Raw genomic sequence first — 14,102 nt, forward strand, 5'->3', positions numbered from 1 at the left:
CTACATGCAGCCGATGAAACTCAGCATAAGAACTCGCACAGAATTCATGAATCCAATTCACTCAGTAGAATGAAAGTGACTTAAATTTCCCAAAATATTTCCCAAAACATTCCCATGGCCTGACTGCACCACACGCTGCAAACAAGAACTGCACACACTCTCACCCGCGATGCCCGCCTGAGCCTCCGTCTCCACTCTTGTTCATGTGTCAGCGCCTCTGTAGGACCGCGACACACACTGTAATCCAGGAGCTTCACAACCTCAGGCGCACTGACTCGGATTAAATTCTCATGACAATGTGATGGCTGAATGAAAAAGTCCAACTGAACCACAAACAAGATGAAAGCTGCCGGTTCTATGTGGAACACCAACATGTTTATTCTGCGCCACCCTGATGTGCTGGTGCCTGAGGACATGTTTGCATGTCCGCGGTTTTACTTACAAAGTAGATATCTGTGATTGGCACGTCGTCGTCGTCATCGACTGAAGCCTGACTGTTGCAACCTGAGCCAGAGACTTGGCTGGCCCTGTCTGCCTCCATCGCCACCTGAGGGCTGGACGGTGCTTCCCCGGCTGGTGTGGGGGAGGAAGGGGCAGCTGGGGCAGTAGACGAGGAGGATGAGGCTGCTTCAGGAACTGATGAGGAGCTGGAAGGTGCCGCTGTGGCGGCAGCGGCAGCGGCACCTTGAGCCTCAGCACCGGCTTCTTCTTGAACCTCACTGCAAAAAAACACAAGATGTGATTGTGAGATAATCTGCATGAAGCAAAAGTTCCACCCATCCATGATCTATTCTGACTCTATTCAATCTGGGACTATGGAGGATCTGGACGAGCCCAGCTCTTATTGTGGGTTAGAGGTTCCAGGCTGCAGGTCCATCACAGGACAAACAGAGAGACACACAGTCACACACTTAGATTCACCATTGATCTAATCTGCATTATCATTATGCGTCTGTGGTAAGATGTAGCACTCTGAGAAAACCATCACATGCATAGGGAGAACATGCAAACTCCAACAAAATAGCTCCAAATGTGTAGAATTGAAATAAGAATTAGAAAAGTGCTAAAGACTATATCAATGTGCTGCTTGAATGTTAAATTTTATAAAAAAAAAAAAAAAAAAGTATTTGACATTTTTGTAGAAAGTTGCGTAGTTCTGACATCACCACAAAACTTAAATACTCAATTACGTTGCAAAATCTATAAAATATTTAAGCAAGTCTTGGACTAAACTGTGTTTAAAAAGCTACTGGTTGTATGATTTGTAAATGCTCTTTAGTTATTTGGAACATTTCACCGTTTCAGTGGTCTCAATGTGCCTTATAAGCTCATTCACAACACCGAAGTGACGGCTGCCTTGCAAGCGGCTCGCACGGCATTGTGAGCAACCCGGGGTTCACCGTTTGGGTCAAAAACACTTCCACACAGACAAAGAGCGAGACGGGGGGAACGAAGTACAAACTTTGGGATCGGGGAGACGATCCGCTCCATTTTAAGGAAACCAGACTGTGTGGAAGAGCTGAAAATTAAAGTAGCTGCAGCTGAAATCATTAACTTTGCAAATGAACAGGACCAATTATAACAGCTGTAGATATAGTTATAGCTTTTTTTTTTTTCCCAGTGATACATTTCACCTGAGTTCACCTCTCCTCACCTCACCCCATCTCTTCCTCTCTACACATATTGTCTCAGGACAAAGGCCACAGCCTGGCGACACATCCGCTGTCACCTACACACAGAGACATTAATTGGGTCACTTGGCCGAAGCCACTTTCCGGCGGCAGGTTTTGGGGACTGGGCTGTTAGAGGAAAACTGTCCCTCAACGAGATTCAACAGCTGTGTGACAGTGGGTGGGCGGTTGTGGTTCAGCTGCTTAAGCTCCACGATTTGCCAGCTGGCCGTGTGCAGCCACAATCCTTCATTGTTCTGAGCCAGATCGCCAACTATTAGGGAAGGATTTAGGCGCATCCACACTGCTTCCTCAGCTTCTGTATTTGGGCTTAGCTCCACCAAAGTAAAAGCCCGGATGTTGGCCACTGAAGCAAAAAAGCAGACATGGCATCTCGAGAACGCGAAGTGATTGGATGAATAAACGAGGGGGACAGAATGGTGGTTGCTATGCTGATAGACTCGGCTTTACCTCTTCCCGTCTCACCTCATTTCACCCCTTCTTCTTTCTCACTTGGTCTCATTTGTCTCCGTCTGTTTTTCTCTCGGAGAGCCTCAGTCTGTCTATCACACGTCACGTTCTCTTCTCATTATACGTTTCGCTTCCACTCAGGCGACATTCTTCACTTTATTTATGTCCAATTGTTTCCATCCTCTCAGTTTTCGCGACTGAAAAGTGAATTGAAGGCAGCTGAGAGGAGTCAGGTCACTGTCACTGCCTCAGCTGCCCTACTCATCCTGACCCCCCCCCTTCAGACACCCCAGGCCATGTGTCTAGCCACTGCTGTCTTAGCATCAAACCTAATTATTCAGTTGGTTTCCTTTGACAACCCCACCCTGACCTGACATCAGTGTTGCTTCGGACCTGGCTGCCATGTTCACGTCCATTTCAGTCCATTAGGAGGTTCATTTCACATTATTTTTCAATATCCATTAAGTGGCTCCTTGGGCTTGGTTTAACTTCCAAATGAAAGCAAGCTGTCATACTAATATCCCCGATTAAAAACCAGGTTAGAAGATGCAAAGTGTCAGGTCACTTTGGCTTTATGGGAGCGGCCTCCAGGCTTCAGGCATCCTGGCCCACTGCCCTACTTCCACTGGCTAGATCCCCCATCAGGGTGTCTTTGGCCCCGGTGTCTGCCCTGCAGTGCCATTTCCTATAAAAAGCACCCACACACATTTTTGCAACACGGATTTCCATGCATGTGCGCACTCTCTCATAACCTAATTACTGCAGGCGCCTGCTCCACGCGGCACATAAAGCATTTATTTGTCTCAAGCCGGGGAACCCTGAGCCCAATAAACAAATGGGCTAAGCAGCTTTCAGCGAGTCTCTGTGTGCTCCGCTAAAAGCTTTGTGCTGGTGTGTTTCTGAAACAGGTGAGGGTGAATGTAACAACTGGCTGAGTGCAGGTGACATGATGGCAGCTGGTTATTTATGGTAAAGTGTCAAAGTGAGTCAGTAGACGATTGCGGTCACAAGGGACTCACGACGGCTCTGCAGATTATCTGTCCTGTCTGGTCACATGTATGAAACAGATGCCACTTTTTGTCATTGTTTACACTGAAAAGGACACAGGGCAGTGTGTGTGTGTGTGTGTGTGTGTGTGTGTGTGTGTGTGTGTGTGTGTGTGTGTGTGTGTGTGTGTGTGTGTGTGTGTGTGTGTGTGTGTGTGTGTGTGTGTCTGTGTGTCACTGTCATTATTTATGGTCTGTTTGGTGTTATACAAACAAACTCCCAACATTAAGAGTAGTGTTTGGTTCATAGTATGAAAGATATAAATATTTGTAGTTTCTTAACCAAATTTGTCCAAACCCTAAAATCAGGGATAACATAAAATAACATTACTGGAAGTTTTTTTTCTTCTTCTCCTTTTCAGTAATTACACAGTTCTGCCTTAATCCTAATAGTGTAACTATTTTTGAAAGGCCACTTAAAAAAAAAAGAAAGTGGTTCCACTGTATGATGGAGCGACATTTGGGCAGTGAAGCCAAATAAATGAGTCCATCTTGTCTTCAGCGATGAACTCATGAAGGTGGCATTTCACATAACTGATCCAGTGACAGTAAATTCGTCACCATGTCCATTGAATCATGCTTTATTTTGGCGATACTTCGCCCAGTGAGTTTTCTGTGAAAACAAGGGTCACAGCTAATGTTTGGTTTATGTAAACAGAATGACATTTGCCGTCTCTATATCTTCTATTTAATAAATTGCAGCATCTATGGTGCTGGTCAGAATCACGCAGTTTTCTGTGCATCATTCAGAATCACTTCACACATAGAAGCAAATGTTGTATAAATACATTACTTAGTAAGGAAAATGGTACTGAATAATGATTTTTTTTTTTTTTGGGGTTTGTGCTAAAACTAAATAAATAAATTAAAACTTAAACTGTACACCAGATAAAGTTATTGAATCACTGAAATCCTTGGCGACAGTTTTCCTGATGTGTTCCAGACACCACCAGAGATGTATTTCAGCTTTCTCCACAAGGTTTTCACTTGAGATTTATCTCTGGACTTATTGATGGCCAGTCCAAAAATCAACCATCTAATCCTTTTCCTGAAAGAAACCCAGGAGCGTCGCATCAAATCCAAGCTATGGGGTTGAATTGTTGAAAACATTCTACTCTAAACACTGTAGAAATTGTGTCAATATAAGTCTCAACAGATTCACTGTGGCAAAGACCATCTTAGGTTTCACCATTAATTATCTAGGTATTTAGGAAAACATATACTAAAAGTGTACTTTCCACTAAAATAAATTGTTATAATTATTTTGGCACGACAAACGAAGACTTTTCTTATAAGCTGTTTTTAGACTCATTCCTTATTAAATGTCCTTATCATGCAGACTTTGGTCTTTTGCCCTACTAGAGAGGATAGTTTTAATGAAGTACTTCATATCATGTCTTTGGAGTCGCCGCATTATTGGAAAACTGCAAGGCAGTGATTCTTTCCTTTTATGGAGCCGGTAAAGTACCTGGTTTCAAGTGAAGGCTGTGGAACAGAGATGGTGGGCTCGCTGTCGGGTCTCTTCAACTCCACCTCAACTGTGATGGTCTGTTGGTCCTCCTCGCGCACACGCATTTCCTCCTGGGTCCTAAATACAAACAACCACACATAAAGTAAACAGTCCCACGCGGCAAAGCTGAAATGAAACACCAAAAAAAAAAAAAAAAAGAAAACACACAGCCACAACTTTACTCCAAGAAGAAGGGGCCTACTCATAAACACAGCGACTTCACATTTTCTCAGCTCCCAACCCACCACACCCAGAAATATTTGACGCTGCGAAAACATCGGGCTCGCAAGTGTGAAAAACTTTAAAAACAGCAGGGTCAACGCAGCTCAGGAGGGTTTTTATGATTCATGTTCTCCACTCACCTTCCGTCGTGGCTGAGCGACTGGGTGTGCCTCCTGCAAACAGAGGAAACACTGTCAGCCGTGTGCACGGACTAAAGCAGCTCCCAACACATGTACAAGTAAGAAACTACACCCACTACTACTACACACACTAATGTGTGAAGCCTGAGTTTTGACATGAAAGCTTTTGATTAAAAAAACCCAAATACAAACAAAGTTCACTTTGACATCACACCTAACAGCAAGAGACAATTTCATTAGAGAGGAACGAGCTACATGTTGCTCTTCACACACAACAATAAATCAAACAGAGTGTGTGTGTGTGTGTGTGTGTGTGTGTGTGTGTGTGTGTGTGTGTGTGTGTGTGTGTGTGTGTGTGTGTGTGTGTGTGTGTGTCAGTACCTGTAGCGGGGGTGTTCGGCCGTGTCAGAGGGAGATCTCTCGGGGATGGACAAAGAGGTGGTTGAAGAGAGAGTGGTGGCAATTGACGCTGTGGTGGCCTCTTCAAACGATGGCGGAGTGCAAGGGAGAAGGTCGGGGCGTCCTGGTGGGGAGAGATACAAGGATTACTGTCAGTCATCTCTTTGTTCAGACTGGTTGCACCATTGGTAGAACTATGAATAAAGGATACTATAATGTTTCCTTGTTGATTTCATATAAGTCTAGTTTGAAGGACATTTTACTGAGAAATACTTCAAAGTGTAGGAAGATCAACAGAAGCACAAAGCTCAGAAACAACAATCACGGACGCCGCTTCTGTCTGATCTGCCTCTGCCTGTCTGTCTTGGTTTATGTCACTGCTCGGCGACGCTGCACGCTATGCAAATACCCTCGTCCTCCAGCGTCGGGAAGCTGCGAGCTCCTCTCAGGTCGTAGATGTTCTCATCTCGCTCAGAGGGCAGCTGGCTGGCTGACCAGGCTGCCCCGGGGCCGCCACATTTAGGCACCGTCAGAGACACACGACCCTTCTTGGATGGGGACGACTTCAGAGCTGAGGGACAAGAAACAGCATGACAATCAACAGTAAGGAAAAGATCACACAGAAAATAACTTAGACAAGCTTTCTTTTTGTGATTTAGCCAATCCAGTCTCACGTTTTTTTTCCACGATGTGTTGATGATGTGGTGTTAAAATAGCAGTCGCATGTCTGCACTCGCCACTAAAGGAAAATCACTATCTGACATTCTGCTTGTCAATGCAGAAACAATGATGCCTTGTCGTTTGGTTGTTTTTAATGATTTTAGAAAAGATTTGAGTTGACGTAAGTTTCAATTCCTAAATTAGCTTGTTGGTAATTCACAAAGAATCAATTTATTGTTCCTTGTTTACTTTATTTTCTTTCTCTTGTTTTCATTGACATACAGAAAAAATTTTAATAATAAAACAAAATAAAATGAAATAAAATAATGTAACAGCTGCAAGTTCAAAAAAGATTTTCTAGGTTTTCATTAGTGATTTGTATTCCAGTTGGGGTTATTGTGGGATAAACAAAACTTGGAGTTTTGTTGGAATGAAATGTAAATTAAGTGAAACAGCAGAATATTTTTTTTTCATAAAGTTGTTAAAAGGTCAACTGAAGCAGTATGTCAGAGCAGTGCATCAGTGTATAAATCAGTGTACAGTATCACAGAAATTTTACACGCTTCATCGTCCACAAAAAGACTCTTTAAAACGAGACAATTCAAACCGAGTTAAAACGTCAGCATCTCTATTTTAGAACCTCAAAACCAGCATACCTCTGTTCATGAGTGAGGTTTTCGAAAAGCGATGAAATAACGAGCCGTTTTCTTTCATTTGACATGAAACACAGCCTAATAAGGCATTTAGCGACAGGATCTGACTCCCCCCCTATCGCGGCTCAGCAGTAAATGAGACAGAAGCTTGGCGTCTGACATGAGTGTCTGCGTCTCTTCCCACACGCCGCTGTCTGACTATGTAAGGCAGTGCATTGATGTAAAATGAACTCACAGGAGCTCTTCTTGAAAACCGTGCTGTTCATGAACTTCAGGAACCTGTCGGCGTAGAAGCCCGGCCGGTGGACCGACACGGTGTCCTGAGGAGGAGAGACGGATGGATTAACGAGACAAATGGTGCATGAGTAAAGTGGTTAAATTAGTGCTTACGGCATATTAAACTGTCCATCAGTCCTCCGGTGCCCTACTTCGGTAATACTTTTGCCTGAGTGGAACCACTCCGCTGATCAACACATGCCAACGCCGCAACAGACGCTCTGAAGCACAGTCAGACGAGGCTACAGACAAGTCTCTTCATTATTCATGTCGCAGCAGACTGAGATAACACTGCTAGCAGACTGACAGATGACACTTGGTGTTTGGTTTAGAATGACAAGAGGGCAGGAGGGGTGGAGGAGACTGGGGAAGTGGAGGGACACCCTCTCAGTCTTCAGCGCTTTGCCTCTGCCTCACTGTTTCTCATTCGCATCTCCGAAAGCCTTCATCAGTTGTGTGTAACATGGTAAGAGTGTGGAGGGATCCATTATCGTCAGAAGCCGTGACGCACGGGACGGGCGTTTGCTCCCTCACACATATCTTGCGTACGAGTGTGTCTCAGCGTGGGCGGGACGAGTGAGTAAAGAGAGTAGGGAGGGAGATTGATAGGGCTGCTTCTATCTTGTGAGTAGGAACGTGATGATATACAGCCTAAACTTCTGAGTGGATGAAAAGATGGAGGGTGATTGGATACGGGCAGTGAGAGCTCTCCAAGCATCTCAGGGAGGCAACAAAAAAATCATAGATGCGCAAAGGTCATGCTTGTCAAAAACAAGAGCGCAGCATAATCCGAGCAACGCTTTCAGTAACTCTGGAGCTCACCCCCATCCGACATCTGCAACATCAACCATCTTTCCCTCCTCGCATCCAGACGCAAACCTCATCTGTTTAAGATGCCGTCCTCTGTTAATACACCGAGGCCATTCACATGACAATAAACAACAGATAACCCGAGGGGATAATTGATAAAACCCTGGTTGTATCATGTTGTTTACATGACCACTTAAATAAAGTAACAACTGGAGAAGATTAGCAGATTTTGTTTGTGTTAGAAAAAGCACATCACGTTTTGACAAAGTCAGAAATCCCAAGGGCACATAGCTACTGAACAGCCATTTCTGAACAACGAAGGTGAATTCTTGTGTAAAATAAAACTGTCCTGGTGATACTTTGTTTTGAATGTGTTAGAGAAGACTTGTTTTAATACTCACTTTGTATTTTACCAGCTACAAGTCATATTGGTTTTGGTCCGGTTTGTTTATGAGAGAGCGTCGTGTTCTGATAACACAGGGTCAATTTGTCACTGATAAAATGTTTGCAGGCTTTTAAATTGGTACAATTAACATAAAGGTGTCTCTGGAACCAAAGCAGTCTGAATTTATTTGTTTACTGAAAATCAAAGGGCAACCTCTGAATACAAAGCTGGAAAATAACAATAATAATTTCTCAGCCTCACAAAAAACTCTATTAAATGGATTAACTCCAAGTAAAGCTCAGTAACAGCTCATGTTCATGACAGTGAAAGAAAAACAGGGATTAGTGCTTATTGACCAAATACATTAAAATATTGCCTCTATTAAAACACTGTAGGTGTTGATATGCATGTAATTAACATTTGAGTAATCCATAGCTGCTCCTAAAGCCGGCTTCTAATGAGCTTTCACACATGAGTACACACACGTAAACAAATGTGTCTCAACAGATGGACTCGCTGGAGAGGAAAGTACGAGGGGAAATACAATGACGAGTTCAGGTATGAACAGGAGAAGCAATGGGAGGTACAGATGTGACGAGATAGAACGGACTGCCTCTTATTTAAAGCAAAAAATGCTTTATTAGAGAATTACACCTCAAAGATTTAGGAAACAATAAAAACGAGAACAAAATCAACTCTGAATTGTTCATGTGTTTGAATCTTGCGCGTCCCGAGGAAAGCTATAAAAAAAACCTCACCCCATCATGAACCAAAGCCTTCCACGTGTGCTCCAGTTTCTTGATTAGCCTGCAGAAACAAAGACAAGACACATCTTGATGTGACGTTAAACGTTCCTCTTTCACTGGAGTGAGGCATAAGAATGCATGTGCAACAAGCCTACAGGCTTCAGTGTGCTGACGTGAGGAAGCAGTAAACATGGTATACTGCAGGAGGATGGAGAGGTATGTACACATACAACTTCTCAGATGCTCTTTATTTCCTTTAAGAAAAAAAAAACAAAAAGCAACTCGCAATGCTTCACAAGCGATTGTCAAAAAAAGTACAATTAAATTACGTTACAATTAAAACTATTTATAATGTCAGATCCCCCCCCCCCCCCCCAGCAGTTCAGAGTGAAGAGCCTCAAAACATTTATCCATCTTTTACACCACTTCTTCTAACTTAAAGTCAGAGTTGATTATAGATGAAGGCAGGGAGACGTTCACGCACACTAACACTCACTCCGATTGTGCAATGAGTCACCCATCGACCTCAAATGCATGCTTGTGGACTGTGGGAGTATCCAGAGAAACCCCACACATGTACAGGGAGAAGATGCAAACCAGGCACCCAGATCAGATTCCAATCAAGGACAGTCTGGCTGTGAGGTGGGAGCGCTAAACAACACAAACAGCAAAAGCACTAAATGCTTTGTGACGTTTGATCTGTGATAATCACCTGTAAGATTGCAAGATGTCGATGATTCCTATAAAGAGAAGCAGTCGCTCTCCTCTCCCGTTGACAGCCGGGATGCCTCCCATCCTGAAAGGAGGCGGGTCAAAAAACAAAAAGGAAACTTTTATCACCAATTCTCAGTCTAGCTGAACAAACTAGCTGACTCTGGATAATAAGAAAAGAGCTTAAAGGAGTGTGAGCTGCACCCTAAATAGTGAAATCAAAGCTAAATATGTGGAGCCACTTTCAACCCATAAAATGTTGACTTTGATAAAAAAAATTTGGCGGCACTGTCAACATTTTTTTTATCACCCTATAGTCACAAAATTTATTTGACAGGTTAAAAAACAAGTAAATACCTACGTGCAGTAATGTTACCTGCTCATTCACAGTAAAATTGTTTCAATAGAGAATTTATTTATCATGAAGCTGTAACAGCAGGAGAGTCAAACTCGTTTTTTGCTGAGTAGCTGCAGCCCTATTTGATCCTGTGTGGGCCAGAGCATTAAATTAATAACATATTAACAACACAACTTCAAATAATTCTGTTATTTTTTTTGCTGTTTTTGGCAATACATTTGTCTCTTTAAATTTGCTGAAAGATGTGAAATGATGTCGAACACAGGGTTTCTCTTCAGGCTGATGTGAGCCCAAGCTTGTGGCTCCTGCAGGACATTCCCGCAGCCTCCAGCAGGTTTTCACAAAGTCACCCTCACAGCTTGGCTCCGACGTTCATGCTACTTTATTAGCAACAAGGATGCTAATGTTCACAGCGGTATCGCTGATCTCTCTGTGTCTGCCACTGTTGGTAAAACAGTGTATCTCCTGATAGGAAGTTGGCTGCGGCAGTTATTTTAATTTAAATAAAATCAAAGGTGCCTTATCAATTGCAAACGGTTCTCTCCGAACAACTTTAATCGAATGAAGGGTTCTGCATTACCATCAGAGAAGCCCTCTAAGTTGTTTTAAGGGACTTAAGATGGAAACTATAGCTTTAGAGTTGGCGCTGTAATTCTATTATTTTGTGTTATACCTCTTCAAACTCCCTCCTGATAATCCACTATCCTGCTCAGCAAACACGCCGCACGCGCTTCTGCAGAGCTGATTTCTTCTTGTTTCTATCCTTTTGTCACGTTAGCTGCCGGCCTTCAAACCAACGATCCGTAATCTCATCACCACACAGTGTTTCTTAGTTTGAACGAGGTGCCGATACTCTCTGCAGGAGCTTATGAAGTAATGACAGACAATCCGATATAATTTGATTTTGTTCTCCCAACCTTTAGTAATGTTCCTGTGGCCTGAATTCTGTGAGGCTCACTGCGTAGGCACTACATTAGTGTTCCTTTTAACTTGATCGATACAGAAAATTACCGCTCATTCTCCCATAGAGGAACTACCTTCATAATCCCGCTGAAAGCAAAGCTTCAGCAGCTTTAACATTACAGTCTTACTTTATCACAAAGCTCTGGTACTGACCTACTATCTGTGTTACAACATATCACTGTTGGAGGAACGTAAACTTTATGGATCCCCCTGGGGGAATTATTTCCCTACATTTAACCCTAACCCTATTCATAGTCAACCTTGATTACACAAGAGCAACGGGCTGCCACAGTGTAGTGCCCCGGGAAGTGCTGGGTGTTTAAGGGCCCTGATTAGACCCACACTGGGAACCTGCCAGCAGTGGGATTCAAACCTGCAAACCTCGCCAGGCTTCCGCTGCCTCCACTGTCCAAAGTGGAGATTCAGTTTTACCTTTAAAACGTAATTAAAATAATTTCTCGTGATGGTTGTAATAGTTCTCTGCAATTGTGAATTTCTAGGCCACATTTAACTTTATCAACTTTGGTTGGTATAAATTCATCTATTGAACTCATTGGAGAGTTTTATATTTCCTGGTTAAAAAACAGGTGAATCTGAAAGGCTTTGAGTTAGACGAGGCAGATTTGAAGTATAACAACTGAAACCTGCAGAGCGTAAGTGCAAGAGGTGAAAGCAAGAGCTGAATATACTCTAATAAATAAATGTCACTCTTGATAATTATTTATCCACGTTGTCATTATTATTATGGAAAGCCTGACTAATACACTGGCCATTACTCTTTCCTCGCAGCAGTCACATTTATCGCTTGTTGCTCTTTGGCTGACAGCCTCATCGCTTGTCTGGCTTAACTCACGTGTCGTCGGTATCGATGGACCCTCCGCAGGCGGCTCCCCCCTGGATGGACTCCATGGCAGTTGAGTACAGGGCCTTCTGCTGGGCCACGGGTCTCTTCTCGTCGTTTTCGCCCTGGGAGCCTTCCATCTGCCTCTCCCTCTCCGATTGGTCGATGTTGTGAACCCCAAGCAGCAGGCTGTAGTCCATGATCTTAAAGCTCTCCAGCACCTGGGAGCAGAACGCGGGCGGATGGTTGGAGGTGTAACATTGATTGACTGATGTGATAAATAAATCTGACCGAGGGCCTTCGTTTGGAGTCGGTGCCAGAGAGGAATCACATCCACACATGAGGCCCAGTGACGTGCAAACGCGCATACATTAATAAACAATGTATATGGGAGCCAGTGTGGGCATATGCACTCCCCCCCCCAAGCAGATGCTTCATAGATGTAAACGCCAGGCAGTGATTTACAAGTGAGCCGCCAGCCTGACACCGGACCAGACACCTTGTTAAACCTCTTGCTCATAACAAAGCTTAAATTTATTGTGAGGGATCCTGGGAAGAACCAAACACTGTCATAAACAGACTTTTCTTCTCTCCGTCCACCTCCTCTCTCGCGCATGAGCCTCGTTTACTGATCAGAGTGCCATAAGTATCCAGTTTGACACTTTTCAACATTTCTCTCCATTTATCACTCATCCTGTGAATTCTGCATCATTTCATCTCTTTATCCTTCCTTCCACTCTGCTCATGATCCTTTCTTCCAACCATGACTGCATAGGCTTCCCACCCTCTTAAGCTTTTTCTCGCTGGAGACACTTTATGAGGTTGTTGTCTAGATTCTCCTTCACAACCAGTGAATCAGTCTCACCATCTCCCCCTCAGCTTGTCCTCCCTCCACCCTGCCGTCGCTCTCGCCTGTATCTCTCCAGAGAAAACAGAGGGAGTGAGGAGTCCTTTAAATAGCAGTTTTCTCACCAAGCAGTCTCTCTGTAGAGTCTTGACCAGAGCGTTGTAGGTGTCCTGGTCCAGCATCAGTCCATCCTGAATGTCCTGCATGAAGTCCAGGTCTTTGAAGGTGGGCCTCGCCTTCTCCCTCTCCTTCTTGGATGCTCGCCTCTTGTAGGTGGACCCTTTCAAGTCGTATTTGAGGTGCATGCGTACCACACGGGGCAGGACGTTGTTCATTACAACTACACGGATGTTCTTCCCACCCGACTGGACACAGTAGAGGCCAAAAAACTTGGGCAGCAAAGTGCGCGGGTTCTGGTTCAAGTTCTGAGAGAGAGAAGAGAGAAAAATGAGGGTGGGGGTGGATGGGTGGGGACAAAGGATCACAAATTGGCTTTGTTTCATCTGCTGTGGTCAGACGCAATTTTATGGGAAATGATTTGAGGGTTTTGATCCGCTTGTTGAGGTGAAAGTCTGGCCGATGACTTATGATAACTAAGATCACATTTTGCAACATGTGAGGCTCAAAGTGATTTTCAGACATCAACATGCGAGCTGGAATTTCATTAACACAAACAAAAAGTAGCCGATTTCTCTTCCTCCTCCTGTAAGGTGTGAAAAATACATGAGCCATGTGATAGGTGATATGTGTTACGCAAACAGTTAACAGATGAACAAGACACAACTGTCAAGTGTACACACACACACACACACACACACACACACACACACACACACACACACACACACACACACACACACACACACACAGGTTACAGTTACACAGTTCACACCTGATAGCAGCAGGATTACATAGCACAGAGTGACCACAAATCCTGAGATTTCCCACAATACTGTGTGTGTGTGTGTGTGTGTGTGTGTGTGTGTGTGTGTGTGTGTGTGTGTGTGTGTGTGTGTGTGTGTGTGTGTGTGTGTGTGTGTGTGTGTGTGTGTGTGTGTGTGTGTGTGTGTGTGTGTGTGTGTGTGTGTGTGGAGGCTGTCCAGAGGGAAAGGGTGAGCACACATGTAGAATTTAAGGCCCAATTTAAACAAGAACAGGTGATTTTCAGGTTTTATGAAAACGGTTGTGAGAGCAGGAACTTGTTGAAGGAAAGCTGAAAGTTTTCCAGGCACTCGTGAAAAAAATTTAAATAGCTCGTACACTTTGTACATTCACTGGATCAGCCAATCAGTAGAAATGTGCTGGAGTCATTTCTGATGATCCAAATGTTCTTAAGAGTCATTTTAAAGATATATGGAATTTCTTTCATCACCTCAAATGTAATTAAAATCTTT

General features: G+C 43.7%; 1 protein-coding gene across 2 annotated transcripts in view; it reads right to left on the minus strand.

The window, feature by feature from the left end:
• The window catches only part of pip5k1ca (phosphatidylinositol-4-phosphate 5-kinase, type I, gamma a), a 47,865-nt gene that overhangs the window by 9,173 nt on the left and 24,590 nt on the right, over positions 1-14,102 (minus strand). For both annotated transcript variants that reach the window (XM_080472996.1, XM_080472995.1), the window contains exons 7-16: positions 12,834-13,133; positions 11,874-12,082; positions 9,701-9,784; positions 9,001-9,049; positions 7,007-7,091; positions 5,868-6,029; positions 5,441-5,582; positions 5,060-5,092; positions 4,656-4,775; positions 443-719 (exon numbers count right to left, since the gene is read on the minus strand). In XM_080472996.1, coding sequence (XP_080329122.1) covers positions 443-719; positions 4,656-4,775; positions 5,060-5,092; positions 5,441-5,582; positions 5,868-6,029; positions 7,007-7,091; positions 9,001-9,049; positions 9,701-9,784; positions 11,874-12,082; positions 12,834-13,133 — 1,461 coding nt within the window. The remainder of the gene's footprint in view (positions 1-442; positions 720-4,655; positions 4,776-5,059; positions 5,093-5,440; positions 5,583-5,867; positions 6,030-7,006; positions 7,092-9,000; positions 9,050-9,700; positions 9,785-11,873; positions 12,083-12,833; positions 13,134-14,102) is intronic.

The sequence above is a fragment of the Lipophrys pholis genome (assembly GCF_963383615.2).
Source record: "Lipophrys pholis genome assembly, chromosome: 10".
Classification (NCBI taxonomy): Eukaryota; Metazoa; Chordata; class Actinopteri; order Blenniiformes; family Blenniidae; genus Lipophrys; species Lipophrys pholis.